This window comes from Columba livia, chromosome 2, assembly GCF_036013475.1.
Source record: "Columba livia isolate bColLiv1 breed racing homer chromosome 2, bColLiv1.pat.W.v2, whole genome shotgun sequence".
In the NCBI taxonomy this organism is placed as follows: Eukaryota; Metazoa; Chordata; class Aves; order Columbiformes; family Columbidae; genus Columba; species Columba livia.
The window spans coordinates 8,842,761-8,870,048 of record NC_088603.1 but is presented as its reverse complement, the minus strand read 5'-3'; the positions used below and the strand labels follow the sequence as shown (position 1 = coordinate 8,870,048).

At 40.7% G+C, this 27,288-nt stretch overlaps 1 protein-coding gene across 6 annotated transcripts in view; it reads right to left on the bottom strand.

Moving 5' to 3' along the window:
- Positions 1-27,288, bottom strand: part of DPP6 (dipeptidyl peptidase like 6) — a 558,611-nt gene that overhangs the window by 243,076 nt on the left and 288,247 nt on the right. Inside the window, exon 1 of one of the 6 annotated variants that reach the window (XM_013372185.3) lies at positions 14,705-15,660. The exons of the other annotated variants lie outside the window; for them this stretch is intronic. Within the exon in view, the coding sequence (XP_013227639.1) occupies positions 14,705-14,761 (57 nt within the window). The 5' untranslated portion in view covers positions 14,762-15,660. Of the gene's footprint in view, positions 1-14,704; positions 15,661-27,288 lie in introns of those variants that run through there. 6 annotated transcript variants of the gene reach the window in all.

Here is a 27,288-nt window from a genome sequence, read left to right as displayed (position 1 = left end):
ACCTACATAATTGGCTGGATTTTCAAGAGTACTGAGCTTTCAGCGGTCCCCAGTGAGACCAACAATAGCTTTTGGATGCTCAACAATTTATCACAGCTCAACAATTTCCCCCCTGGGCATTATTTACCAACTATGTGGTATATAGAAAGATAAAGCATTTGAGAATGTCATTTTTGGTTGGACTTGGACACCTGTACTGTCTTAGGCTCCCCTAAAACACCCCCAAGTATTTCCATATGTTTTATTTCAGGATCTTATAGCTAAAAAAATCCCAGACTTCATTTAAGTGAATGCTGCACACTAGGACTCAAATGTCAAAACTGTATCATGCTGGTATAGGTTACATAAAGTAATGATTAATTAGTCTTGTTCCCCATTCAGGTTTTGCTTGGCTGTCAATAAAAGACAGTAGATGATTGCCTGGCCAAAATATGCATTATTTCCAGCTACCTAATATAACTGAAAAGCGGGCAGCAATTCAATTTGCCAGCAATAATTTATTGCGTAGAATCAAAATTCTGCGAGCAACCTCTTCTCATCTGTTACTTTCAACGTCTCCCACAGCAATTTGATTTTCTTCCTGGCTTTTCATGTTAACTGGTCACCTCCTGCCAAATCCCAGCTATCTAAATAAGACTCTGCAGCTTGTTCAGTAGTTATAGCTGTGTTTCATGCATGCAGAGTGTATTTCACAACAAAGAGAACTGCATCTTTCAGTCACATTACCAAATTACCAAGACAAAACTTAGGAGGATATTTGTGCCAAATGCTCTAAAAAAAATTAGGAGCTACTTGAGCTTTTTAAAAGCTGAATATGTGACCAGAGTTTGAAGCATCACCCAACTGATAAAAAGATAAAACATCTAGCAGGCACTGAAACTGGCTGCTAAAATTGGAGGGGAGCCCTCAGTGCCACCCTTGACCATCTGCCTGTGCTGTGGTGTCACCGTGTGCCGCAACCGAGGCACCAGGAGGAAGGATGCCTCAGCCAGGTGTGGTGGAGGGAATTGGAGAGACTAGCAATAGCAGCAGCTACTTCTGCAAAAATCTTTCTTCCCCTGAATCCGTAATTCCTGCAGGCAAGAGTCATAGGTGGCCTCCTTTAAAATAAAATGCCTGCTCACTGAAATTTCACAATGATTTTATCGGTCTGTTTGCTTAAGCTAATAGTCTGGCTTAATGCAAAGTTTTGTGTATTCTCTCCTCCCTCACAGGATATGAAAGCAAAAGGAAAATGTAGTGATAGTTAGCATTTGCAAAGACAATCAGTGCAAATGGCCAAGTCAATGCCACACCTTTTTCAGACAGACTTTTGTCTTGACTTCTGCACACTGCCAACACAACCAGTCACAAAGAAACATTTAACTGAAGTTGATCTATTCTTGAGTTAGTAGTATTATCCATGTTGATTAATAATATATATATAAAAAAGCTGTTCAACAGGTTTTTTTGGCTTGGGGCCATGGATTAATCTTCATTTGGTAATTGAAGGCTTATGTGATGGAAAGAAACTCTATGGAAACTGTCAAGACAAGGAAAAGTAATGAAGTATAAACATCCAAGTGTCACCTAAACTCAGTCTCCTTAGAGTAACTGTCATCTCTTGTTTTATTCTGCTGTCTCAGCAATAAAACTAAATAAAAAGCTATGCATTACACCTGATGAGTGGCAAACCACACATAAACGTATAAACGGAATTTGGTGAATAGCTTACAACAAGTTAATTCCTTTTTCCTCACAGAAACAGTTTCTCTTTGACACAATGAATTTACTCAAGAAATGGGCCAAAGAAAGACAAAACATAGGATCAGTGGACACTGGAGGCTGTGTTTTTGGCAACCCATAGCTGTTTGCGATGAAAAACATAAAAGCCTGGATAGAACAGAATGAAATATAACATGGAACATGGTTTGAAAAATGTGTATCGCTGTCCCCTTATACTGTGACTCCCCAGAGGAAGAGCACACTTGTGTAGCTTTGTTATAATCTCTCATTAACTGCTTCCCCAAACCTCTGGCACATCTATTCTTCTTCTTTGAAGGATTACACACAACTTGTGTATCACAGTAGATTGTGCCGCAGCAACTTAGCTAAAGAAAGAATTGATTCTTGCTCAAACTTTTTCACAGAGGTCAAGGAAAAGATGACAAAGAAGCTATTTGGGAAAAAAAAAAAAAAAAAAGGAAAGCAAAGAGATATAAGCTCTGTTTTCAGTGAGAGGACTAGAAGCACCATGAGCACAGAGCATCCCACTAGGATTCATTTAAGCTTATATTTTTAGCCTCAAGTATATACGTTATTTCTCATGTGTATTTTACATGACCTGTTGAGCTCAATTACTTCATATCTGTGTGTACATAAAACAGTATTTCCAGAATGTTTTATTACAGAAGTAGAAACCAGCCAAGCCCTTTTTCTGTCCTAGAGCACAATGGGCAAGAGCTCTCTGATATTACTAAGGGGGTGTCATTAACTCCAGTTGTATCATGAATTGAGACAAAAAGTTTCAGTTTTCATATACTTTGAACTCTCCAGAATAAAACCAGAATCATATTGTCTATTTTGCCAGCAGAAACAATTTTCAGAACAATGAGATTTTTGTTTTGTTTGGTAATTCCCCATCCCAACAAATCTCAATTTCAATCTTTTTCATTTTCCATTTTAATGTAGATGCATGTAAATTCTTAAGTAAAACTAAGTTTATGGTCCAAACAGATTCAACATGAAGATTTGAAAGGTCTCCCCAAATATTTTGAGTTAGATGATTTAGTGAGAATATCCCTGTATAAGTGAACTTCATTCTACAGAAAATTAAAAAACAAACAAACAAACCAACCACAAAACAACTGAAATCACAACTATGCATCATAGCTTCAAAGAGCTCTAATTTGCAGCAGCGTGAGTACTGAAGACTTAAAACTTGGGCTTAGCCTATGACAGTGGCTGTGTGATATTGATCGCTATAGTCTTCCTGGAATTCACACCAGGATGCTGAAGAGCAAAAATAATTGCTCCCTTCTGACATGACATACAGAATAACAATTTATTTACTGACCCATCCAGATGCTAAGAGCATTATAACTGGCTGGAGATGTCCTAAAATTTATAGGAACTTATGGAAATTTATAGGAACCTACAGGAATTTATAGGAAGACCACTACCTAGCATGGAGGTTTGGCAGTGGACCTACTTGGTCCCCAAGTGCGTTCTAGTCACCTCCCACCTCAAGGTCAGGAGAAGACCAACATGAACAGTACAAACAAGACGATGGGAGCCAACGGGTGCTAAAATAAATTTTCTGAAACAAATTATTAGGAAACCAGGCCTGCAACCTTATTCTACTGTGCAAACATGGCCTGATTTATATTGTGGTCCTGATCCTGAAGGCCACTCTCAGACAGAGCTCCATCAGAGGATCTAGGAGAAATTTGACATTTGAAGGAAGCGTTTGCCTCCATCATGACAAAGCAGTACAGAGAATATCGGCTTTTTCTATCATAAAAGCCACATGATGACAGAATGGGTCAGCTAGAATAAAACTGTTACATACAAGTTTGCTGCTCTTGTAGATTTAAAGCCTCAATTTTCTAAATCAGGAGTTTCAGACTAGTGAAAGACAGTACAGAGGTCAGCTCAAACCTTGATAAAGTAAATAGATTTATTCTAAATTTGACCACTCACTCCAAACATCTCTTCATTGTGCTTCAGATATGTGCACTTTCCAGAATTCCTTAAAGCTCTCTATTTTATATAGGGATACTCTATCAATATGCAGCCCAGTATCAACACTGATTTCCTCAACACATTTGAGCTAAAGAGGCCTAGTAGATAACAACACAGTCTCCTAATGTCCCAGATGGGCATTGGAAGGTTCATGTTGTAAACAAGAACGAAACCAAATTAAGACATTTTCTATCTACTTACTATCAACCTTAAAAATATTATGGGTAGGAAGGCAACATTTCTCAAGTAGATGAGTAGTAACTGAAGTCAACTAGCCCTACCAAGAGATACCTACTTGAACAAGAGAGAATTGAAAAGCCTTCAGCAAGGAAAATCAAAACATTTCCTAATCAATATACATTTTACTAATGGACAAACCTTATGTGCTAAGTACTTACCAAGGCAATTTCAATCAATTTCTCCTTGGGTTTTGCTGTCCCATACACTCACAACTGCTCTTTGTTTTATCTAGCTGGTTTAGCTTGGGTTGATTGGATAAAACTTCTAATTATAGCATGACTTGCAACAGCAAAGTCAAGCATCAGTATAATCCATGTAAAAGTGTGTATTGTACTTAGAGGAAAAGACCATGAAAAATAATCAGTTTAATGCAACTGAAGCCTCCAATGATCAAGCTCACACAGATTAATTTCAAACACTCCTTAGATTCAACAGTCAGCATTCTCAGCAATGTTTATAAATTAACTTTTACATCAAAGATATTGGGACATGAAAATTATAAAAAAGAAGGCTGTTAGTATTATTAGATTCTACTAAACTGTGAAGTGCCGGGGTTTCTTAAGTAGAGGAAAAAAAGTTTAGATTCAAATTTCCTGCTATGGGGACTAGTCAATGTTTATTGCATTCAGTGAAATGGCATCTACAGAATCTGAAATTTAGGTAATAAAAAAAAAAAAAAAAAGTTTCATTATCCTTCCCCACCTTGAGCAATTCTGTCTTTTTTTTTTTTTTCTAGTACTGCATTATCTGAGAATAATAAAAAGCCTGAAGTTTTTGCTTACTATGCCTTTCAGGCTATATAATCTACTTTGCCAAAGACTGTTTTGTACAATTAAAAACCCATGACTTTATGCCTCTTCTCTCTCTCATTTTAATACAGGCTAAGTAGAGTTTCCCTCTACCAGTGGTCACAAAAAGCTGCATATGCATTTGAAATTAACCTGTTTGCTCCTGGCCATGGAAACAGGAAGATAAAAGTGTAAGGCTGTCAGCATACTTAAGGATGGTTACAACTTAATGTACCATTCATTAATTCCTACAAGTATGGTAAGATTAAGTATCAGACCCCTTTAAACCCTATAAAAAAGAGTTAATAGGTCGGTTGCAGTGTGTGATTAAGCTAAATTAAAGACCCAAAATGCAGACCACATAATATGCTATTGTGTATGTTCACCCCCAGCCGATTACATGTTTATTATGGTATCTCTGACAAGCTAAATTAACAATGAATTAATGTCTAAGTTGTGATTTCACTTTTCACAATAATATACTACAACTTAAATATCTGCATGTAACTATTCAGGCTACAGACATAAGCGAAGGTAATGGAGTTCAAAACTGCAGACTAATTGCTCCAGATGAAGGCTTATTATGTCTTCAATTTCAAGCTCAGAAGCAGTTAAGCAGTAATATGAACTACTTTAGTCAAAGCATTGTGAATCTTTATATAAAATCTACTTTTACTTTTATCTGTTTAAGTTTTTATAAACGAAAAAACAACAACCATTTCTTTTCAGACTGACAAAGGTATAGATATAAACTGAAGGGTTAAAAGAAACTCAACTAACAGTTCAGCATTGAGATTTGGTGGAGTTTTTTTTACTATTTCTCTCAAAGTCTTCCCCCTTCTAATGGGTTTTCTCATCATTTCATGTGTAAGCTCAGCTTAACTCTTCCTCAGTGCATGCTTCAGTCTGTCTCATCCTCCATCATGAGACATCACAGAATATTCTTGTGGGTCCCTTCCAACTCAGAACATTCTATGATTCTACGATCTTCAGGGGTTGATTCCCTGCTCAGCCAAGACCTGGGTACTCACACGCGTGAAAGTGGATGCACCAAGGGCACGAGGCCTTTCCACACAGGGATGGTAGCAGTGCATATGCCCTCCAAACAGCTGTAAGGGACACATCAAGTTTGAGGCAGCAGCAGAGAAATGACATCTAGATGCTTCTTCTCCTTTGGTGACCCATCACCATCCCCTCTTGACTAACTCTCCATCCCAGTTCATGACAACTCTACTGGGACTAGCCAATCTTCTGCACATGATCACCTGCCATCCAGCTTTTTTAAGGTGGTTGTGGAGACAGGAAAATGTCTTCTAACAGCATTCATCACTCACAGGGATGCAGGGAGATTGCTCCATCCTTTCAGCAGCCTCTCCCACCAAGGCCGCTGAGCCCAGAGGCAGAACCCTGATGGCACTACAGGGCTATTTAACTAGACAAGATCCCAAAACAGAGTCTCTGCTACACCTTTTTCAGCAGACGTTGTCCAGCAGACTGGGACAAATCTCAGTCTTAGAAATTATGGTCTATCTGCACTTTTCACCTGTAGTTTCCATCATCAAAAAAAATCTCATAATAGTAATAGCCGTAACTTGCTTGTCAGTTACCACACACCATGTGCGCAGCACACAGGTTGTCTCTCAATGAAAAGCACTACTCCGGCAGCAGTAAGGGCACCCAGGGACAGGACACCCAGGGATGACTAATACAAGAGACAATGAGGGAAGCAGAAGGGCATCACATCACCCACACACTGCATGGAGAGCAGCCACTATGCCTCATTGTGAGCTCTTGGGAAGGCTGCAAAGCCTGCTGAATTCTTCCACTGAATGCATTCCTGGGAGAATTTTGCTGGTCTCTGCAACTTGGCTCTTGTGCATGGAACTATTGCCCTAACCATAACCTTGTAAAATGTGGCCACAGATGATTTTTCCCTGCCTCGTTGCTCCTGCCACCACCTCCTTGTGGGACAGGGAAGAGTGATGCCATGTGCTCCCTGCTTCCTTATGAACTAGCTGCCAAGCCACAGCTTCTTCCTCCACAAGTGTCTTTCACCACCAAATCCAATCATACTTCCATTGTAATTCCTTTAACTCTTTGAGATATTTAATAGTTACTCTCTATTTTAATATTTAATATATTAATAGTTACTCTCATTTACCTTCATCTGTGGAGGATTTTCACCAATGGTGGTGGGAAGTAGCCATGTACTCTCCACTTCCATCACACTTAAGAGCTCTCCCTGCAACTTCCATGGCTTTTGTCAGGGCTTTCACTCTACAAGTACCATGCTCTGGGCTTCAGCCTTGGCTCATAGCCTTATCTAGACTTTAGGGAAGATGCTCTCCATCAACCTCCTGGGCCCTGAGCTTCAGTATGCGGCTTCCACTTCTGAAAGGTTTTGTTTTTACCCTTGACCACATATATCCCAGGCTCATCATCCCCCCATTTACTTTTCCTTTTCATCTCTATGGCTCCTAATTACACCACAGTATTCTTACTGAAAAAAAAAAAATAAATTGAATTACTCCGTCTCAGAAAAGATCTGTTTATATTATGCAAAAGAGAGCTAAAAGATGCATCTCTGTCTTACCTCAAAATATAAAATTGCTTCAAGTTCCCAAAATCATAGAATCAGATACAGTCCCAAAATTCTATGCATTATCTCTGCTTCATTTGCAAGTTTGCGTATAAGTATTCAGAGTCCTGCCAGGATTTACCTTTATCTTGATCTTTTTCTGCTGAAATTCTTATTCATATCTAAGTCTTCAGAATGAGTTTTAACTTTCAGGTTTTCTCCTATGACCCTTTGCCTACATTCTCTAAACATCAAGGAATACATCTCTCTAATATCACAGGTACTTGTGCAGCCTGAGTTACTACAGTATCTCAGAACTTCATATTTAATGCATTTTTCCTGAGGATACCCCTAGGTCTTTTTTTTTCCCCAACATAAAGTGACAATGGACTATCTCAGCAGACAAGCAGCTGCTGACTGCCACCATAGACCTTAAGTCTAACACTCTTTCTCAAAGTCACCATGGAATTCTGTGGCACAAGAAGCACTAAATTCTACACTCCAACCACTGAACCATCTCCCAAAGCCACCTGATAATCCCACTCAGACTTTGCCCTTAAATCACAAATTGATACTATTTAATCTTTCCATTCTTGATCATCTTCATTAATTTCAAATATAGATCCCTCTCTAAATTAATGTTTAACAAAGGGTTTGCAACCTTGCTCAATGCACTCCTCTCCCTTCTGCAATTCTTTTCCACATCTGCAGCAGCCCTTGGGAGAAGGAGCACGCTCAGCTTTCCTGTTCTGTTGCTGCTGGCACTCTCTCTGAATCTATTTCACTCACTTAAATCCCACTTAAGAATCACAGAAGGAAGGATGGAAGGATAAAGGAAAGGATGAAAGGAAGGAAATATGAAAGGGTAGAACAAAAGACTTGAACGCAAAACATACAGAATAAACTACATAAATAATAGATACTACTGTACTCTACATAATTTTAAAAAGTGCTACCTTCCCTCATATTCTGCAAAGTAACCATGATACACCACAACTTAATGTATGATAAAGATCACAAAGAAGCAGCATTAAAGGCATAAGAACTGGAAGCAAGAAAAACCATTGTTCATAAAACGACTGTAGCAATGCGTAGCACTGCTGATGGACCGCAATTGGAATGAAGCATCAGATGTTCTAAGATAAGAGTAAAAAAAAAAAAAAAAATCTAAGAAGATTTTTTTTCTTGTGGAGTTCAAGCAAAGTCTCCTGACCCCTAGATAACTGGAGAACTTCAGAGACAACAACAAAAGAAAGACTTAATGAGAAGGACTGTAACACAAGGCACCTCTGCTAGGAGTGGAGGTGGTATCAGTCAACAACACTGTCTGAAAGAGAAGTGGCAGAGCAGATCCTACTGGACTTCTCAAGCAGCATCCTATGGATGTACACCAACCCTTAGAACCTGTGCGCTTAGACCACCAACCATAATGCAGTCTTGATACATTTGAGACCTTCCAAAAGGACTTCCATTTCTATACTGAACACCAAAAAACCTCTTCTCCAGCCTTCTCCTTTTGAGACCAGTTTTACATCAAACATGCTCCTTTCCATCTCTGTCTCCCCCTCCACATTACTTTGCTGCCTGCATTCCTTACAGCAAATCAACAGCTTGAATAGACTGCCAGTTTGATGCAATTTTGTGTTTTTGAATACAGTGTTCTCAGGAGCACTATTACAGAAATTTAATCTCTTGAGAAATAGATCAGGTACCATTAACAGAATGAAACACAAATGTTCTCTATGACTTCTTGGAAAGAGCCTGTGTTAGGTTCACAATAAGATTTGCAATTTACAGAGTTGTTATCCAGTTGTTATTTTTATTAAAAAAAAAAAAAGTGCACTTAAACAACTAGCATTAAACAATTCCATTAAAATTTTTAAAAAAAGAGTTTTCTATGCATTTCAGAGTCAGGTTTCTCCTCTTTCACTTTTCTTTGTCAGATACCTTCCATACCTTCCTTTTATCTTCCTCCCTGTTTTGTGCACAGGTGTAACAATCACAGCCAGGATACCACAGCAAGTCAGCAAGAATGAGAGATTCTCACAAGCAGGGACTCACCTTTAGGATATGAGAGTTTTCAACCCCAGCCAAGAACTCAGGAGCTCTGCTGTCACAAGTCACCAAGATAATGCACTAAATTAGCTCATCTCCTGGGAGACTCACTCCCACCTGTTCAACATCTCCAGGCCAAGCTCCTTTCAGTCCCCGGTTGAATCTGGATACCACAGAAGTATGTCTTGGTGCTCCTCAATTCCTCTGCATGGATTTTATGCCACAGGGTGCTGCAGTGGGGAGTCTGAATGTGCCAGCTAATGGCAAATCAGGTCTTTCCTGTAACACATTCAAAGCTCTGTCTGCTTCTGAACATAAAGTTACAATGTGCTATCTCAAAACTTGCTGAGTAAACATAAGATTCAGTAGTGGCTCTTTATGGTCTAGAATACACCAGGGATGGTACTGACAAATAAAAGGATAAAGTTCCTTCCCTATTTTGACAGATAAAACTCACAACTCTATGACCTGCTACACTACAGCTTGTTTACAATGTGAGGGGATCCTGTGCTCTTTGGAGCCAATTTATAGTGCTCACATGATGTAGAGATGCTATAGTGTCACAGAGAATGAAGACTATTCCTAGATACGGCATGTTGAACTAACTGAGACATTTGACACCTGGGGATGATGATTTGCTCAACAGCACTCAGGTGAACAGAGCAGATCTGGAGTGATTTTAAGTCACACCTCACAGGGAAAAAAAAAAAAAAACAAAAAAACTGAACATGTAAGAATATCTTCAGATACAGAAGCATAGCTCAGATGAAGTTATATTTATTTAACTACATCCCCCAAACCCTGTCAAAGACATGGGGCACACCTGGTGTTTTTGTTCAATTCAGAACTACACTGCTGACCAAATCTCTTGGTTGTACCCATCTACCATGCTCTAACTCACATTCTATAGTGGCCTCAGAGCACAGAAACTGGCTTCTGTTTGTATGAAGCTAAATGAGAAGATGCTGTTCAACCACTAATAGACATTCACATCTGTCTGCAACAAGCTTGAACTAACCCCCCTGTCCAAAATGTGCATTTGGGACCTTGATATCATCTGTCTCACCCTCATGGGGTGGGTCCACACTGTTTCCCAATGTAAGCACACCCATATTTTCTAGTTTATTTTACTCTGGAAATGAAGTAACAGCATAGGACTCAGCTCACAATGGCTGAGGATAGTTATCACCTCGAAGGAATACATCAGGGCAAATGGGGATTGACACCGTTTGCTACAGGAATCCCAGAATTACCAGAATACCACAAAACGCACAGTAAGCGCACCCTTTTTTTTTTTTATTTAGATAAATTTACTCAAATAGAGGCACATTTTAGCATAGTATATTAGATACTCCAACTGTACTCACTCTTCAACATACTATGGGCTATTTCTGTGAAGTACAGAGTGGCAGGGGAACACAGAAGCATGAAATATTTATCATTCCATCTTTTTATTACTGAGTATGGCCTAGGTTTTACAAGTTAAACATGTTGTCTCCCCACTTGAAGACACCTATTATTTGGAATTCCATCTGTTCTATAAAATTCAAAATTCACTACCTTAACAACAGCTAACAGGCAGAACTGTTCTATTGATCTGACTCCATTCCTTCACAGAGCCCCCTTCAGTACAAAGCAGCCCTCAAGCTATTTCATCTCCTTACTTAATTTTTGGTCTTTTACATGGAGCTGCACGCAAATTATCATTAACAACCTTGTCTAGGACATGCATACATTTTGGAGCAGGCTCTCATTCACTGTAAGCCCATGACAGTTCTTTATACAGCAAAAGAAATCGGAACAAGCGTTTATTCTGTGTTCAAGTACCCAATTAACCAATCAACCCTTTAAATATGTTTTATAAAAGGTGTTCTTTGAGAATCTGTGATCCTGTTATCCTTGATATGCTGACTCATTTTTTAAAATACTTAAAAGTCTCATTTTAGCATTATGTCTATTACTACATTTTAATTTAAAAAAAAATAGCCTCCTTATTTTCCTTATTTTTATGTATGACTGTAGAACTAATTGCATTCCTAAAAGCTATTAAAAGTATCAAGAATTGGGCTAAACTAAGATAACAAATGTACACGTTCATGTTAAAAGACAAAGATCTTCAGCTGGTGTAAATTACCAAAGCACATTGACCCAGTACTTGACCTGTTGTTATTTTCTTCTCCTTTTTTTACTGGAAAAATGATTTTAATGGTGTATTCACACAACCAGCTAATAATCCCCAAGACAGTGAACAAGATTCACTAGTCCTCTTGAGCCAGATCCCAAGCCTACTAGCGTCTGTAGGCTTTTCTATGGACTTCTGAGCATTGGGGTCTAGCAAAAAGCCAACTGTAATCATTGCACATTGCACAGTATCCAACTCCAGCCATCTGAACAAGAAAACAGAGCTGTGTAAAAAGCACCAACATGTACAGAGGCAACCACTTTCAACTTACATCTTGATCAAGCAATCACAATTTGACCATAAGAGACAGTGTAACATAACACTTACAGAATGTTTTCTGTACAGGATGCCCAAAAGACTTAAAGTTCAGACCCACGAAACAGATCAGTAAGGAGATAAATTATTAAAATTCTGAACAGTTTAACCAGCACAGAGGTGGGCAACGTTGCTTATCAGAAAGAAAGTGTAGAGAAATATTTTTGATTACAAAGGGAAGAAAGGGATGCTTATTGCCTGGCTTCAAACAGGTAAGGCAGTGCATTGCTTATCTCTGCATCCCAATCATTTTCTAATTATTATAATTTTTGTAAATCTCAAGACAGAACATGCTTTTATTTGCATACAGACAGATGGGTCTGAATTAGATTTTTAAATGTATGCCTGCAAAGCTTCTGCAGATATTTTCAAACTTTCCCCACCCTGTTCCTGCAGTGTCTTTTTGTGCTCAGCTTCTGTTTGGGTTAGCATGGTAGGACACGGCATAGACTTAAGCCAACTGTGTCACTTGCCTGCCTCTGGATCCAGGGGATGTCACAGCAAGGAATACAGAAAAGGGACAGTCACAATCTCTTACGACAGCAGCAGCTGCTTCTGAAAAAGACTTGGTTCTCTACAGACAGACTAGCGCTTTGCCTTCAATTGTTCAATTGTCTCCCAGCTACAATTTTAGGATTCCTGATTAGTTTTAAGCAAGAAAAAAAAACTCAGCAATTCGTGATACGCCCAAGCCTGGAAATAGAATTTCAGCTGGAAATAGAATTTGAATAGAGTCTTTTTTTTTTTTTTTTTTTTCAGTTATGAGCTGTTTTAAATAAAATAAGGGTTCAGATCCACATTGGTGTTAAAAGATACAAGTGCACTCAAATCAATGGGCGCAGACTGGATTCGGCCCCCCACTGCTAAGCCATTTTACTAATAGTGTATTGTGAAAACAAACAAACAAAAAAATTATGGGAATAAGCCAAGTTGCTTACAGACTCAAACATTAATATTCATCAATATCATTGGTATTTATATATGCCTGATATTTCTATTTCATGCTCACGCTAAGGCAGAGCTGAGAGAGCATGTACTTTCAGAATATTTAAGCATACCATACAGGTATAATTGCAACTCAATCAGTTATAGAATATATTCAATCAAGACTCTGCATAACACTAAAGACCTATTTTAGGCATTTTATAATTCATATGGGAAGAAAGAAGTAGCAAAGACATGGCACACTAGAAGCAAAATGGCATTAGGCAGGTGATACTACCTGAAACAAAATCACTGCCCCTTTATGAAAGGAAACTGACTTACGCTTCTTGCCTTAGAAAACCTGACACTTTTTCACAGCTTTAAGAAGGAGGAGGGGACAGCCCCACAGCCCTCTCTGTCCAGAAAGGCACTCATACAGCCCTGCCTCCCTGAAACACAGCTAGACTAATTTTAATCTGCAGCAAACAGTGACAAAAATGCATATTCCAAAAGCAATGGGCAGAGAAGCCTGACAGATGTAAGGTTAGATGAAGGCACAACATCTTTACCCTTAGTCTCAAAGTTGTTTTCTTCTTGTTTTCACTTAAACGTTGAGCCTGCTTTGGCCATTAGTAAAACGTCACCCTGAAAATGCAGATTATATGATGCTACTTGTGGTTCCTAGTGTCTTCCCATGCTTTTCCCTTCCCCAGTTTCCTAAAACAAAGCACCAAGAAAAAACCCAAACCAAAACAAACAAAAAAAACCCAACATGCAAGGCTCTCAGCCTATCAAGCCAGGAAGAACTATTTTAAGAATTAATTTGTGCCCTGAGAGATCTGTTTAAATTATCCTCCTGTGCTGCCTTAACCGAAGATTAAAGCAGTGAACTTCCAATGTCTTAAGGAAACGATGAAAATTGAAGAACTGGAGTGTACTGGCTCCTCGGCGGTTCCCCCAGGCATGGGGAGGGGAGGCTGGTGCCGAGGAGGAGGATGGAGCTGCTGATCTGCCCATAAGCCTTTGCCATCCTCAGCTGGAGCTCAGAGGTCGAACCAGAGTTTCCCTTATGCCACCACTTCTTAACTATGCCTATCCTTTACAGCTGAGGGTATGACCCCTTTTTTTTGCACCCTGCTGCTTTTCTGACAGGGAAAGTTTTGACTTCATTCTGTCCTGGTAAGTGCAGACAGATAGGAATACCCTCTAAAAAAAAACGGGATGACAGAGAAGATTAAGTTTTTAACTTTCTGCCTCTATAGAAACATACACAGCATCTACCAAGAGAAAGAAAAGGAACCAAGTTCAGCTATGGTGTGAGCACGGCAATTTTCCCCAAAGTCAATGGGAGTTATACCTACTCACAGCTGCTTTTTCCCTGCCCCCACCCCCCCATCCCTGCTGGTACACACACAGCCTGAGCACATGCTGTGCTCTCAAGTGTCCCTCCAAGAAAATGTCAGACAAAAAACCATATCTCTGAAACTGCATGACAAAGTAAGAAGCTGAAACCCTCTTCTGCAATTTTATATCCATCTGCAGAGGGGCTGTTAAAAAGCTTTGCCCCCTTCCTCCAGTGAGAAGGGGCCTCCGTCCCAACATCATGCCCCCCTCCACCCCCCACGTAAGGAACAAGTTACAGAACAAACCTCTACAGCCTTCAGAAAGAGGTACAGGCTGTTAAAAATAGCACAATTTCAGCTTCCCCCCCACCAGCGTGCACACACAGACCTTGAACCCAGCTACAGAGTACTTTCCTCCTGCCACTGACTGGTAACTCAGTTGACAATTTTAGGAATGCACATCAAGAAGATTAAAAATAATAATAATCATACAAGAAACACAGAGCTATACAATGCAAATCTGTATTTGTTCAAAATTGAGGAAAATAAGCATTACCTGTTCTTGTTGTTGGGCTTGTTTCCCTGATGCATTTTGCTCCTTGGCTGTAGTCATGCTCACCTATTTGTGCCCACTGCAGTGGCAAACAGGATTTTACAGTGTGTGTGTGTAAGATCGTCTGTGTGTGTTCACACACACACTCACACACACACACACACAAAGACTAAAGCTATAAGGATGAGTAACTAGTCCATCACTTAATCACCCTCTGAGAAATCTCCCAGCCCCACAGAAAGAAGTAAATAAAAATGCAACATAAAAAATAAAAAACACAACAAAAAACACTGGTCTAGCTGTCTTCTCCCTTGAGCCTCTAAAATAAAAGCAGGAGCAGGAGCAGAGAGAAGGATGCTGTGGGGGCTTCTTCAATTAGCAACAGCCTCTGCAATCGTCACAGAAACAATGATAACTGCTTGGCAACCAGCAACTGGCAGCTCAGAGCCGGGAGGCAGCGATGTGGTCCTCGCTCCCCACCTCCGCGGCGGCAGCTCCGCGCGTTGCGCATGCACCTCGCAGCACAATGTGCAGCTTCGCTGGCGATGTGCAGAGCCGGAGCTCGGCAGTCCTCTCCCCTCCCGCAGCCAGGGGGAAGGGGCCACAGGCACCCGGTGCTGGTGAATTAAATCTCGCATCCCCCCACACTGCTGGCGATGGGGGTCCTGCTGATGTGGAGTTTCTGGTAGATGCGCTTGTTTCTTTTCCCAACTTGCGGATGTTTTAATGCCCTGGCAGTCCCTGGCTGTGAAGGAAGGCTATGCCAAGGGCAGCCTCTGACCTGCTGCTAGGGCAATTTTGGAGGATGCTGTGTGCACTTCTAGAAAAGCAGGTTCCCACTGACAGGAGCAGACAGCATCAGTGCTCCTCGGGGAGCTGCTTGCCTCATTGCCAAATGGTGGCATGCTCACCAGGGTAAAACATGCCTCCAGCCTCCCACTGGCCCTCTACATGTCTCTGATGTGACGGGGACCACTTTACATTACAGTTATCCTTGCTGCCTCCTGCAAACTCGCGGCTGCCATGTAGGTCACATTGCAGGGTGACACACCAGCCAGCGCTGCCTGCTCCGCTCCATGCTATTGTAGCTCGCTCCCCATGGACTCCCTGCCATCAGGGAGAACTCTCCAACACAGCAGAGCTGTCAAACAAGCCTTCCTTGCCTGCTCACCCGCTTTGCTGTCAGCATGGAGTGACATGGGGTGTGCCCGAGCATGAGGAATAAAGCAAGTACCACTGTCCAGTAACCCTCAGGGGACCTTACACAGATGGGCAAAACTTGAAGCAGAATGAAGGTGGTTCAATATTTTCTGGGGAATAATGCAAGCATTAGCTCACCTCAACATCAGGCAACACGGAACTGCCATGTTGCTGCTTTTCACCTCCTCACCTCCTTCCCAGTGCACCCAATGTACTGGGCTGGATGGAACCCAGAGCTCATCTCTGTGCCATAGCACTGTAGAAAAGCTAAATGTTTTCTCACTCGCGTGATACTGGGATCTCTGCTGAGTCTGCAGATAACCAGCTAAGGAAAGGGAATATCAAGAATATTTATCTGACAAGGAAATGATTATGCCCCATTTGATCCTCAGTTTTACAGCAAAGGTTTATTATACAAGGTTACATTCGCCAAGAGCACAACTCCACCTGAGACAATTTCTCCTTACACCAGGGATGAATTTGATCCTTGGTTCAGGAGCAGATTAAGAGTAAACAGAGTTTTCCTATAGATCATCTACTAGTCACCACTAAGACTTTCTAAGTATTTTTGTATTTTCATCATTACATATCATACCAGTTCATAGAAACTACAATGTAAAAGATCTGCAACATGTAATTGTGCTGGTAGGAAAACAGACAATTTTGCCTGGTCCCAGGCACCAGGATTCAGGCAATGGTTCATTAAAAAAAAAAAAAAAAAAAACAACCCAGTGAATAGCACCTCTCTAACAAGCAATAATTTACATTTAAATCTACCAGCCTATGTCAACCTCTTGCTGTGTTACGCTATGACACAGTCCTAACTTACATTGCAATTTCTTCTCTTTAGTCCCAGTAGTTTTAATCACAATATTTTGTAGATGTTTACAGTGAGGTCATTCTTGCTCATACATTTTTCCCCAGCCATGAGAACAGAATTGCTTTCAAGGTCTTGTATAAGTGGATCAGTTTGACTTTTACAGTTGACTTGGTCTATTTTTCTACCTGTTATGGGTAAGAATGAAAGCTCACTTTATTCCACAGTTTTGCTGGTTTTCTTCCCAAGAGGAATTCAAACTAAACAGAACTGTATTTTGTTTTGTTTCAGGTTTTTGTTTGTTTTATACTTTCTTACAGTATATCCTGGAAATTTCTGCAAAACAGATCCCTCTCACTACACAGACCATTCACTCTGTACCTAAGACCCCAGTACTTACACTGTCAATCACTGAACTTAACTGCATTGTTATTGAAAATAAGTGTATTCCTACCTGTCTGTTCATCCTTGTATGTCCTCTGCATGTGCATTTAATTCTTTCACAGTTAACAATTTAAGACACAGTTTTCACTAGCTCTGGCAATGGCCCCTCTTCCTTACAATGCAGATTTTATCCGATAAGATTGTTGTTGGATACATAAGAAGTTAATTGTTCTAATTAGTCCAGCAGTTAACTATGCAAATGCATATGGCTTAGCCTCATCACAGAGGTGCAGTAGGATGCTGACTGTTCTCACTGCACATCCCAGTGTTTTGGCACAGTTACTCTGATGTTATTGAAATGACTTAATCTCTCTACCTTTCTGTCAACCCTGACCTGGGAGGGGGATTCCATCCCCTCAGAGGGCCATGAGCTGCTGCTCACTGCTGGAAGGACATGGAAGCAGGGGACAGTCACGTTCTCCAGCTCTCTGCCACCATCCTTCCTTGATCCAAAGGGTTCAGAGGTTGCCAAGCACCTCCTGGGGAGATGCTAGAGGGGGAAGCAGTGGCCATTGCCATTCAGAAATACTAACTCATTACTAAGAGGCACAGAGTAATCTGCTCACCTATTAGCAGGGCTGAGGCCATCCATCCTGACCCTGTGCTATGTTAGGGTACCAACGTTATTGCTTGGCTGAGTCATCACTTATGAAAGATTAATACATCCCTATCACAGAACAGGAATCAGGATCTGCATACCCCAGCAGCTGCCCAGGCAGAAGGAACAGACAGTTCCATTTAGGCCATTGCAGGAGGCACTGGCAGATAAGGACCCTGGGAATATGGCCTTCTCATCCATCTCACCCCACAGCATCCCAGCTCATCACAGGGATACAAGCAGCACATTGTTCCTCCCTGCCAGGTTGTTCATCCCTTACTGCTCATCATTTGCAACAGGTTCATCTCCACTGGCCTCCTGGGCTACACATAGGTTCTTTCTCCAGGCTTGCTCCCTGCCACACAAGCTGCATTTCCGTCATGAGCATCCTCCATTAATCCATGTATTTCATGCCATGCCACCACTGGGACAGCTCAGGAGCACCACTATGAGCACAGACAACTCTCCCTGTTAACCAAGACAGATGTTCAAAATGCCAGCTGTAACCACATGAATGGCATCCCCACACTTGACATCAGTTAGCTCCTCAGGCACCATGGCACAACAGACCACTATTTCCCTCCCTTCAGGAGAGGAACCAGTGATGGGTTAAAGGAACTGCTCTCAGCTTCTCACTCATCTTCACCCAGAGTGCTTGTTTCAACAAAATCATGCAGCACTGCAGCCAGACAGATAATTTTTAATTACCTTGTAACAAATTAGTCACACATGCCTTAGAGCCTTTCACGTTAGAAGGGAAGTGTTTCATTCTCCTGAGAGTGGCAGGAACCAGGATTGTACTCTAGGATCGCTCTCAAAACACTCCTTGGAGTTCTTGGAGAGCATCTCTACCACCACCACAAAGCTCCCTCATGCTCCAAGATCTTTGCAAGTGGAAAATAACTATGCAAAGCCTCTGGAGGACAAGGTGGACTAAAACCTTTACAAGTCATCACCATGAAGAGCTATGTACTCTTACGAGCTAAAGCACAATAACCATTGTTTATAACCGTGCATTACAGCAATGCATGCTAGGGAAAGAAGCAGCTTGTTATTGCTCCCAAACATTTCTAAGCAGATCAGTTTACTAAGGTCATTCTTGATCTGCTTCTCCATGTAGGTAGGGTTGTCAAACTCATTTTCACTGGGGACAACCTCAGCCTCACAGTTGCCTTCAAAAAGCCCAATGTAATTTTAGGACTGGATAAATGTAGCTACTTACAAAGGAAAACTCCTAAGGGCAACAGCTTTCAGAATACAGTGTTACGGAGGTAGCAGACGTTAGTAAGATAACTCAGAAAGAGAAATAAACTCTACCAGCATAGGCATCCACAATAGGAAGGGTGAGATGAGCTTGTGAAAATGTTGTAGCCATGGATTTTAGAATTCAGTCATTTGAAAGGTGACTGATGTAGCTTGGATGAAAACAGGCCCACAGGATGCCAAGCGGAACAGTGCTCAGCTCACATCAGTGCTGCTTTCCAGCAGAGGAGACAGCATGGTGGGGACATAAGGCTGATAGCTCCTGCAGCAGCTACCTGAGAAGAAGGTCTACCTGACCCATGCTCTTCTAACACTAGTGGCATACTATCAAAGACATAAATCTGTTTAATCTCCAAGGCTGATTTAATACATTTGCAGCTGGCCTATTGCCCCACCTTTCCAACATTCCTTGAGAACTTTGAAGAGTGAGGAACAAGAGGGAAGGGTCTGTACAAAGTAGGCTGTTCAGAGTAGCACCATGGTCCTGCAGATGTGCCAAGGCATGCTGGTGACCAATTCACTCTCGTTAGCCCCAGTATCAACATCCTATCTATACAAAAGGCACAGGCCCTCTTCATTCTGGGCTTCTGTGACCCAGATGCACTGAGTCAGGGGGATCTGTGTTCCACTTGCAGATCCTTCTTGACGTCAAGCGCTCCTCATATAGAAGATGCCAGAGCAGAACAAAGAGCTGTAAAACCATCAGGATTGCAGGGTTATAAAGTCTTCTTACGGGAGTTTATGCCTTTGGATACTGCAAAAGCAGCCAGACATCCTGGCTGTTCCTTCTGGAGGTCTCTGTTCTGTGCTCATCTGCATAAGCTTTGAAGAGGGAGAATTTAATTTTGTTTTGTTCTGGAATCACAGTTTGTACCCTGCCCCTCTCCAAGAATGTGACAACAGTAATATCATGTTATTGCACAGCAATATCCCTAGTCTGAACTGGAAACACTTAGATGATAGATCAGCTGACATCAGCCCTATTCCCACAAAGGCTGCAGAAGACCTCTATTGCTCACACACCAGCCCTAGAACCGATTCCCAACCTTGATTTCTATTAGAAGACCACAAAAACACTTAACCTTCTTCTAAAGTAATCCCTGTCTTTTGGCTAGATTTCTCAGCTTGTCAAAGGGCATCCCAAAATTATTTCTTTTTATCAAGGGGGAAAAGCTTTAGCCTTTAAGAATGCATATTAATTAGTTTCATCTTGCACCAGCCCTGCTACTGTTGCCCCTCTCCAGTTGTCTCCAACATGTTGCTTCTGCCAAGGGTTATTCATGGAAGATTCTCTATGTCCAGATAAACTTTCAGAGGCCACACTGAGGACCTCTGTAGCTTGGTGATCGCCTCAGATGGATGATTTTCCAGCTTTCAAAGGTTCTCTGAACATGCTAGAGGCAATAATAGATAATTAATATAGTTACAGATAAAAATATGTCACATTTCCGTTACCCATGACCCAGATCATTAAGAAAGCGATTTGGTGTGGTATTTTCATTTAACAGATCAAATCCAGTTTATTTAGTCAATGCCATTAGTTAGTTATTCACATGAATATCTGCTCCTACAGGGGCTACACTTCAAAATGTTCCTACAAGCTTGAGAACTATTATCTGAGCAAAAACGTGCAGCAGAGGACAGAAAGACACTGGGGATCGCAAGAACAACCTGTGGATCTCTATAACAGGCCCATGGTGTTGCTATTATCTGTGCATTACTGAAGCCTCACTAAGTTGCCATTTTTTTTTCAACTTGAGCATGAGAAGGTGGTTTAAAGTGACTATAATACTTTTATTTGAAGCACTATATTTTGCTGCTTCCCATTTCTCACTGCTTCTCCAAGTTCCAGGACCCCACAGTTCAGGGTAAACAAATGAGACACCACTGGGATGCAATCTGTGAAGAAGTCTGCTTGCATTTGCACAGCTCAGAGCTGTTTTGCATAGCAGTTCCCTGCCTAAATTGGAGCTTGACACTGGGGAACACAGCAGGTACTTGTGCCCTTATCACTTCTGGATTATGTATCCACTTTGGTTTGCTTACCCCAAAGATCAAGGATGTGTACTCACAGTCAGACTTTCCTTTTCAAGTGGATTATATTTTTCAAATCATTACTTTTAATCCACTGTGGGGCTGGTTTTTGAGTCTGCATATGTATTTTAATACATCATTTCCACCTCAAAGGCACATGATTAGCAGTGCCATAGTCATTTGGCACTACGTTATTCCTGCAAGGAATACAGACCGTACCGCTGGCTTTTTCCTTCCCCTCTGCCTGTTCCTACTGGCCTGATCTTGGCAGATGTAATGCAGCAGATGCCTCTTTCTTGCTTGTTTATCTGTGTAAGAGAGACTTCTGAGGCCCCAACTTCAGTGCCAGCTGTGAATCGCCTCCAAATTGGTCTTTCAAAGTTTGCCTCCTCACAGTCAGGCTTACTATTTCTGCTCCCTGCGATCTCAGGGATCAATCTTCACTGACATTTTTCTCCCTTCTCTCTGGTTATTTCTGGGTAGCATCTGAATTCCTTCCTCATTGATTCAGTATGGGCTCTTTCTGACTGTTGTTTTAGAAATAGAAGGACTTATTTATTTGCTGACTGCTTTTTTTCTCTTTATTTATATATATCTTCTACAGAATAGCCACAATAACTCAAATATCCAGGTCAGAAAATGTAAAAGAGACCACCAGCAACAAGAAAACAGAAATAACAAAATATCCTCCCTCCCAAATTACTGTCAGAGAATCATCATCTTCAAAACAGCAGCAAAAATACTAGGCTATTTAGCAGCCTACTGCTTGGAAAAGGGAGAGCCTCATCTTCATTTTTAGGTGTAACAGTGATTTATAGGATGAATAAATGATCTGCATATAAGATGATGCCTGGTTTAAATGTAAATGTTGTGAAAGACTTCTTATGTAAGCACACGCAATTGCCTGAGAGATCCTCATACATAAAAGCCACAGCTGGAGCAAGTGGCTTTTTAAGCATTTGTTTTATGAAGTACACTTTTCATTGCAATGGTTGTTATTCTTTCATTTACTTTTATATCAGCTTAAAAAAAAAAAAAAAAAAAAAAGAAAAAAATACTTGAACTTACAACATGATCCGCACACTTTCAATACTGAGGTTATGCAAAATACTGACACTTAAAGCAGCTAGATGCACGTAACACACACCTATCTTAGCGATACCGTATTTCAGTAGAAGTTACACCACCACAAATGATGAAGTCTCACAAATTATGCAGGTATATGTCTTTAGTTTCTGCAGGTAAAACCTGACAGGTGGCTGCATCATATTCTGTAGGCTGGGCAGGGCTGAGCCCAGCTTTACACAATGGAGAGGATCTCCTTGGGACTGTGACCAACTGTAGCAAGGGTGAGACCATGGGACTCTGATGAGCAGTGACCCATTGAACACCACAGTAGCATCATGATAACTTCTCATAAACGTTCCAAAACAACACCAAGAGGGGCAAAGCTGTCAGCTCTGCCACCTCCACCAGTATTTACACTGGAGTTTCCTGCCTCCCCAAAGTGCTTACTGGAATTGTGGTGGTCACTGCCCTCAGTTACTGGTGGGGCTGTGAAGTGTTTGTGTACTGCTGTGGTTTTTGTCAAGTATTTCTAGAACTCTTAGGAAGAAATCTGTTATGGTAAACATATGTTGCTGCACTTCTACTTGCTCTGTGGTAGTTAAGCTTTCCACCAGCCCAAAATAGCCTTTTCAAGAACCTGAACAATGAAAACACTGCATACACTTGTCTTCTCTAAAAGTGGCACAAAGGGATCCAAGGCTCCGCCTGTCTGGTTCATGTATTTGTTTATCAAGAAGGCAAAATCAAAATATCTTCATATTCCTGTACTCAACTCTTTGAAGGCATAAGGAAGAAGCAGAAAACAGCATCTGGGCATAACTCAACCTCCCTTGTTGCATGAAACAAATAGTGCACAGATTTATGTCACTTCAGTCACTTTCCCCCTCTGTGCCTCAAGTTTTGTGAAAGAGATAAAGAGAGTTGACATATTACTGGTAGAATCTCAATAGTCTGTTTTCCTTGTGATGAAGCAAACAGAAACCAGACCAATGCTTTGCTTTAATTTTTCGAAACTGACCAGCAGTTTTGATATGCTACTTGGAGCATCTTTGAGGGGTTTCATTTTCAGCAGATGAGAAGTGTTTTGAAAAAGTGTGCTAGCAGCATATCTTTGCTTTAACTGCCTTGGTGAGGTACTCTTCAATTCTGAGAATACTGCACCAAACTAGATTCCCAACTCACTTGAAACCAGATGACACAGTAAAGAAAGTAGAAATCTTACTGCAGTAATGCAAACACATACAATACATAACTGCCTGAATACAAACTTAAATAGCATAAGTAATTCAAGTAATGTAGCGGCAAATTCCTGTTCCCATCCATTTACTTAATCTCCTTGTAACACAAGATAATTGATGCAGAAGGGACACGTAAGATCTATATATCCTACACAGCTTACTGAAACCTCCTGGAGAACAGTAGGGCTCTGAGCACAGCATAAGCCCTCTAAAAGGGGATAAGACATCCTTTATTTAACATTGATAATATTAAACAATTACAGAGACATAGCAGGTATTCAGCAATGCCACCTCAGGCACTCAGGCAGAGCTGGAGCAAGGGCAGCTTGCACAGCACCTGATGTGCCGCAAGCAGAGGAGGTGTTAAAGCCCTCACACCTCTACTTGAAACGACAAAAAGAGCCTCAACTTTGCCCTCATCTGTCCCTTCTGGAAGCAAGAACAAAACTTTAGAAGGCTGCAACTACCAGCGGCACAAGAGCAGCAGTAGCAGAGGTGGGATGTCAAAAGTGTACAGGGAGCACAAAAAAGTGTCTTGACGGGGTTCAAGAGCACTCCCTGTGTCTTCCCATCTGAAATGTTTGTTCTTTTGAGGTCTAGCAGCCAGGCAGAGGAATGGCGAAGAAGTGGCAGTGATTTGGGTACATGTAATTGCTGCCATAACGGTCCCAGGAGGGGTGAGTAGCGTTCATTAAGGGACTGAGGACCTCTGGTTTACACATAGTGACCTAATATGAATTTGAGATTGTTCCACTACAGTTCGCAGGGCTTCACTGTTTTTTGCGAACATGGAGAAAGTACATTATAGCCTCCTCAAAACATTACACATACTTACTGTGATGTACATAATCATACATTCCCCCACACAACCCAAATCAACTAATGCCTCCTTTCTATAGCACTCACAAGTGAGTTTGCCTCCAGTAACACAGTTTTCACCATATTATTGTTTGACATAGTATCTGTGACCTCTCCATTTTACCATATTATGAAGACAATGGAAGAAAAATGACACAAACATTTCAAAGCAGCCTATAGATGAATAAATGAGCATGTCTTCCATTTAATAAATAAATAAATAAATCTGTGTTTGCCTTTAGTTTAGAAAAATAGCACAAGGAAGGGAACTTAAGATACCTGGAGACAAACAGAAAGTTCCATTTTGTTGCTACACAACTCTTACAAGTCTTAGGAGCTAAACAAAAAGCTACACAAGAATGTGTCCTTTTTCTTCTAAACATATTCCTGAAGAAACCATTCAAGTATGAAATTCAAGCTCGAGTGTGACAAAGTGTACCAGACAGAACTATATGCTTGTCACAAATAACTAACACATCTCATTCATATACCTCTCAAATTGTGTGTAATTATACATATGTAATATGCCCATCATATATATATACCTAAAGAAAATTGGATCACATGTATATCACAGATACAAGTAGCATGGGTGATTACCTACACAAAGAGACAAAAGCTGAGCCCAGTCCTGCTTCCAGCTGTCAGCAAAGCCTTCTGTTATCTCAACCTTCAGCCTCATTAGAAGAAGAGATGCAGAAGGACATCAGCTAAATGTCAGCAGTAGGAGGCAATAGCAGATCAATACCATGTGCTCAGATCAGGCTTTGCAGTAAATAACGTGTTCTGGAAAGCCTTGGGACATTGCCCAGCTCTGTCTGTGAAATGTCTGCAGCTGCCATGTGTTGCATTTGGAAAGCTTATGAAGTCTCACCTTCATACATGAACTCACACTGGAAAAAGAAGTTGTAACACCCATCACTGAATGCTCTGTTGAGCAGATCAGACCTCTTGAAAGAAGAAGTGGCAAATTATATCAGACCTGAGAACACTATCAGCCTTTTATTGCAAATATTACCCTAAGACAGTCTTTTGGACGTATTTTTCAGGGATAATAAGGCAGCTTAGGGCTTATATTTATTCATAGAATCAGCAGTCTTTTCATTTCTATTGTTCTCCTCTATAGATCAAGACTTCTGCTGGTGTGGAAAGTGGCTGCAGAATGGGACATATAGAGGCTTAAGCTGCTAGAGTCTGAAATAGTGGAAATAGAAGTCGGCCAGTAGAAAAAAAAAAAAAAAAAAAAAATCAATTCCATTGGTCCTATAAAGCAATCCAGAGCACTGAATTGTTGGTTAACTACTTTTTACCTCACGTTGTATTTTGGTGATATCAGAACAAGCAACAGCTACTCTGAAAGGATTAATACAAGGAGAAGGCATAATAGATTGATGGGAAGAGTATACACATTCATGTCTGCCAGTAAGTCAGAGGTCAGGATGAAAGGGAAACTATTGTACAAAGCTTTAACAGACAGGATTGTTCAGCAGCACTTCAGCTGATCGCTTTGCCCCTTCCAGTACTCAAAGAAAAGTCAAAGTAATGGGAAAATTCTAGCCAATAGATCAAGCTTTTAATTATGTCCAGAAATGAAGTCAAGAGATAAGTTTTCCAAAACACATGAATCTGTTTTCAACATCTTTTTCCCTTCATAGATGCCAGAGACAGGCTGCATGTGATTAAAAGTTACAAAAATAGCATAATAGTCCATTATAGTCTTGAAAGGATGCTTTCATTTGATGTTTTATTCAAACTGATTTCACTACAGATAGTATTGATAGCAGAAGATCATACACCTCATTCAATAGCTCATCTCACCAGTGAGGTAGTAGCCTGAGATTGTGGGTTTACCTATGTGGTAGTTGTGGGAGGTAAATAAATATTCATTTATAGTACATCCAGTATTACATTTTAATGCCTTCTTATCAACCGGACCATTAGGATGGCATGACTTGTAATAAGAATGAGCTCTTTGTATCTCATTGTTAAATAAGTATCATTTCCTTTGGTACAGATATATTCCTTAGCAACAGAGTTAGAGGATTCAAGCAGTTCCCTTTGAGAAATGTTTTTTAAAGATTTAATTCTCTCCCCAATAAGAGCATGACACGTTAACAGAAGTTAACACAAACACAGATGGCAGAATAAACCCTTATGATGCATGTGGACCTTTGCTAAAAGAGCAGAGCCCACATCACATTGTGGAGCATGGTACCAGAACGACTCTCCACTTTGACCTTCTTTCCAAGAGGAAAAAGGGGTAGCTATTTTACCTGGGACAAATGCTTTTCTGGGAGACACAAAACTAAATATATTAATCAGATTTTTGCACTGTAAATGAGCTTTAAATTTCTATAATCAAAGATACTTAATTGCTTTAAAAAACTGATAGAGCTTCCATCCTGGCAAAATCCTATGCATCTCCTTCTCCGAGGCACTAAAGCTCCTTGACATTACTCTGGCTCTGTAAAGTGGATATAAGTGGCTGTAAGTGCAATGCACATCAATTTTAAAGCCTCCTTACACAGTCAGAGAAGTGCAATGCAGACACAGTATAAATGAAAATCCATTTTTGTGTGCTGAAGTCAAAACCAAAAAGCATCTATTCATAAAATAATCTTGTAGTATAGCTGCATGAAATCAATACAGTCAACATATTAGGAATTCATTGTAATGAAACTAAATGAAAAATAAACTTTTTTAAATTATTTGTAGTCCAGCAGCACCCAGAAGCTGCACAGCCCAGAGCTCACTGTGCTTTGGGTTAGAGATGTTTCCAACGCAACAGCAGACCCTGCTGAAAATAACTTACAGTCCCAAGAAGAATATTCTGCCTGCCATCTTCCCAGCACACTGTTGCTGATTCCTAAAGAGACAGGTTTTACTATTAGTGAGTTTCTCTGTCCATATGGGACAGAGATTTCTTTTTCCAGGGCTCACTTCTGAGAGAGCCTGTTAAAAGACTGTGTGTGCGGTGTTGAATCTCTCCCCATCCTTTTATAAATCGTTTCAAAGTACCCTTCCTAGACAGAAAAAGCTTGAGTGCTTCACATCATCATTCAACAGC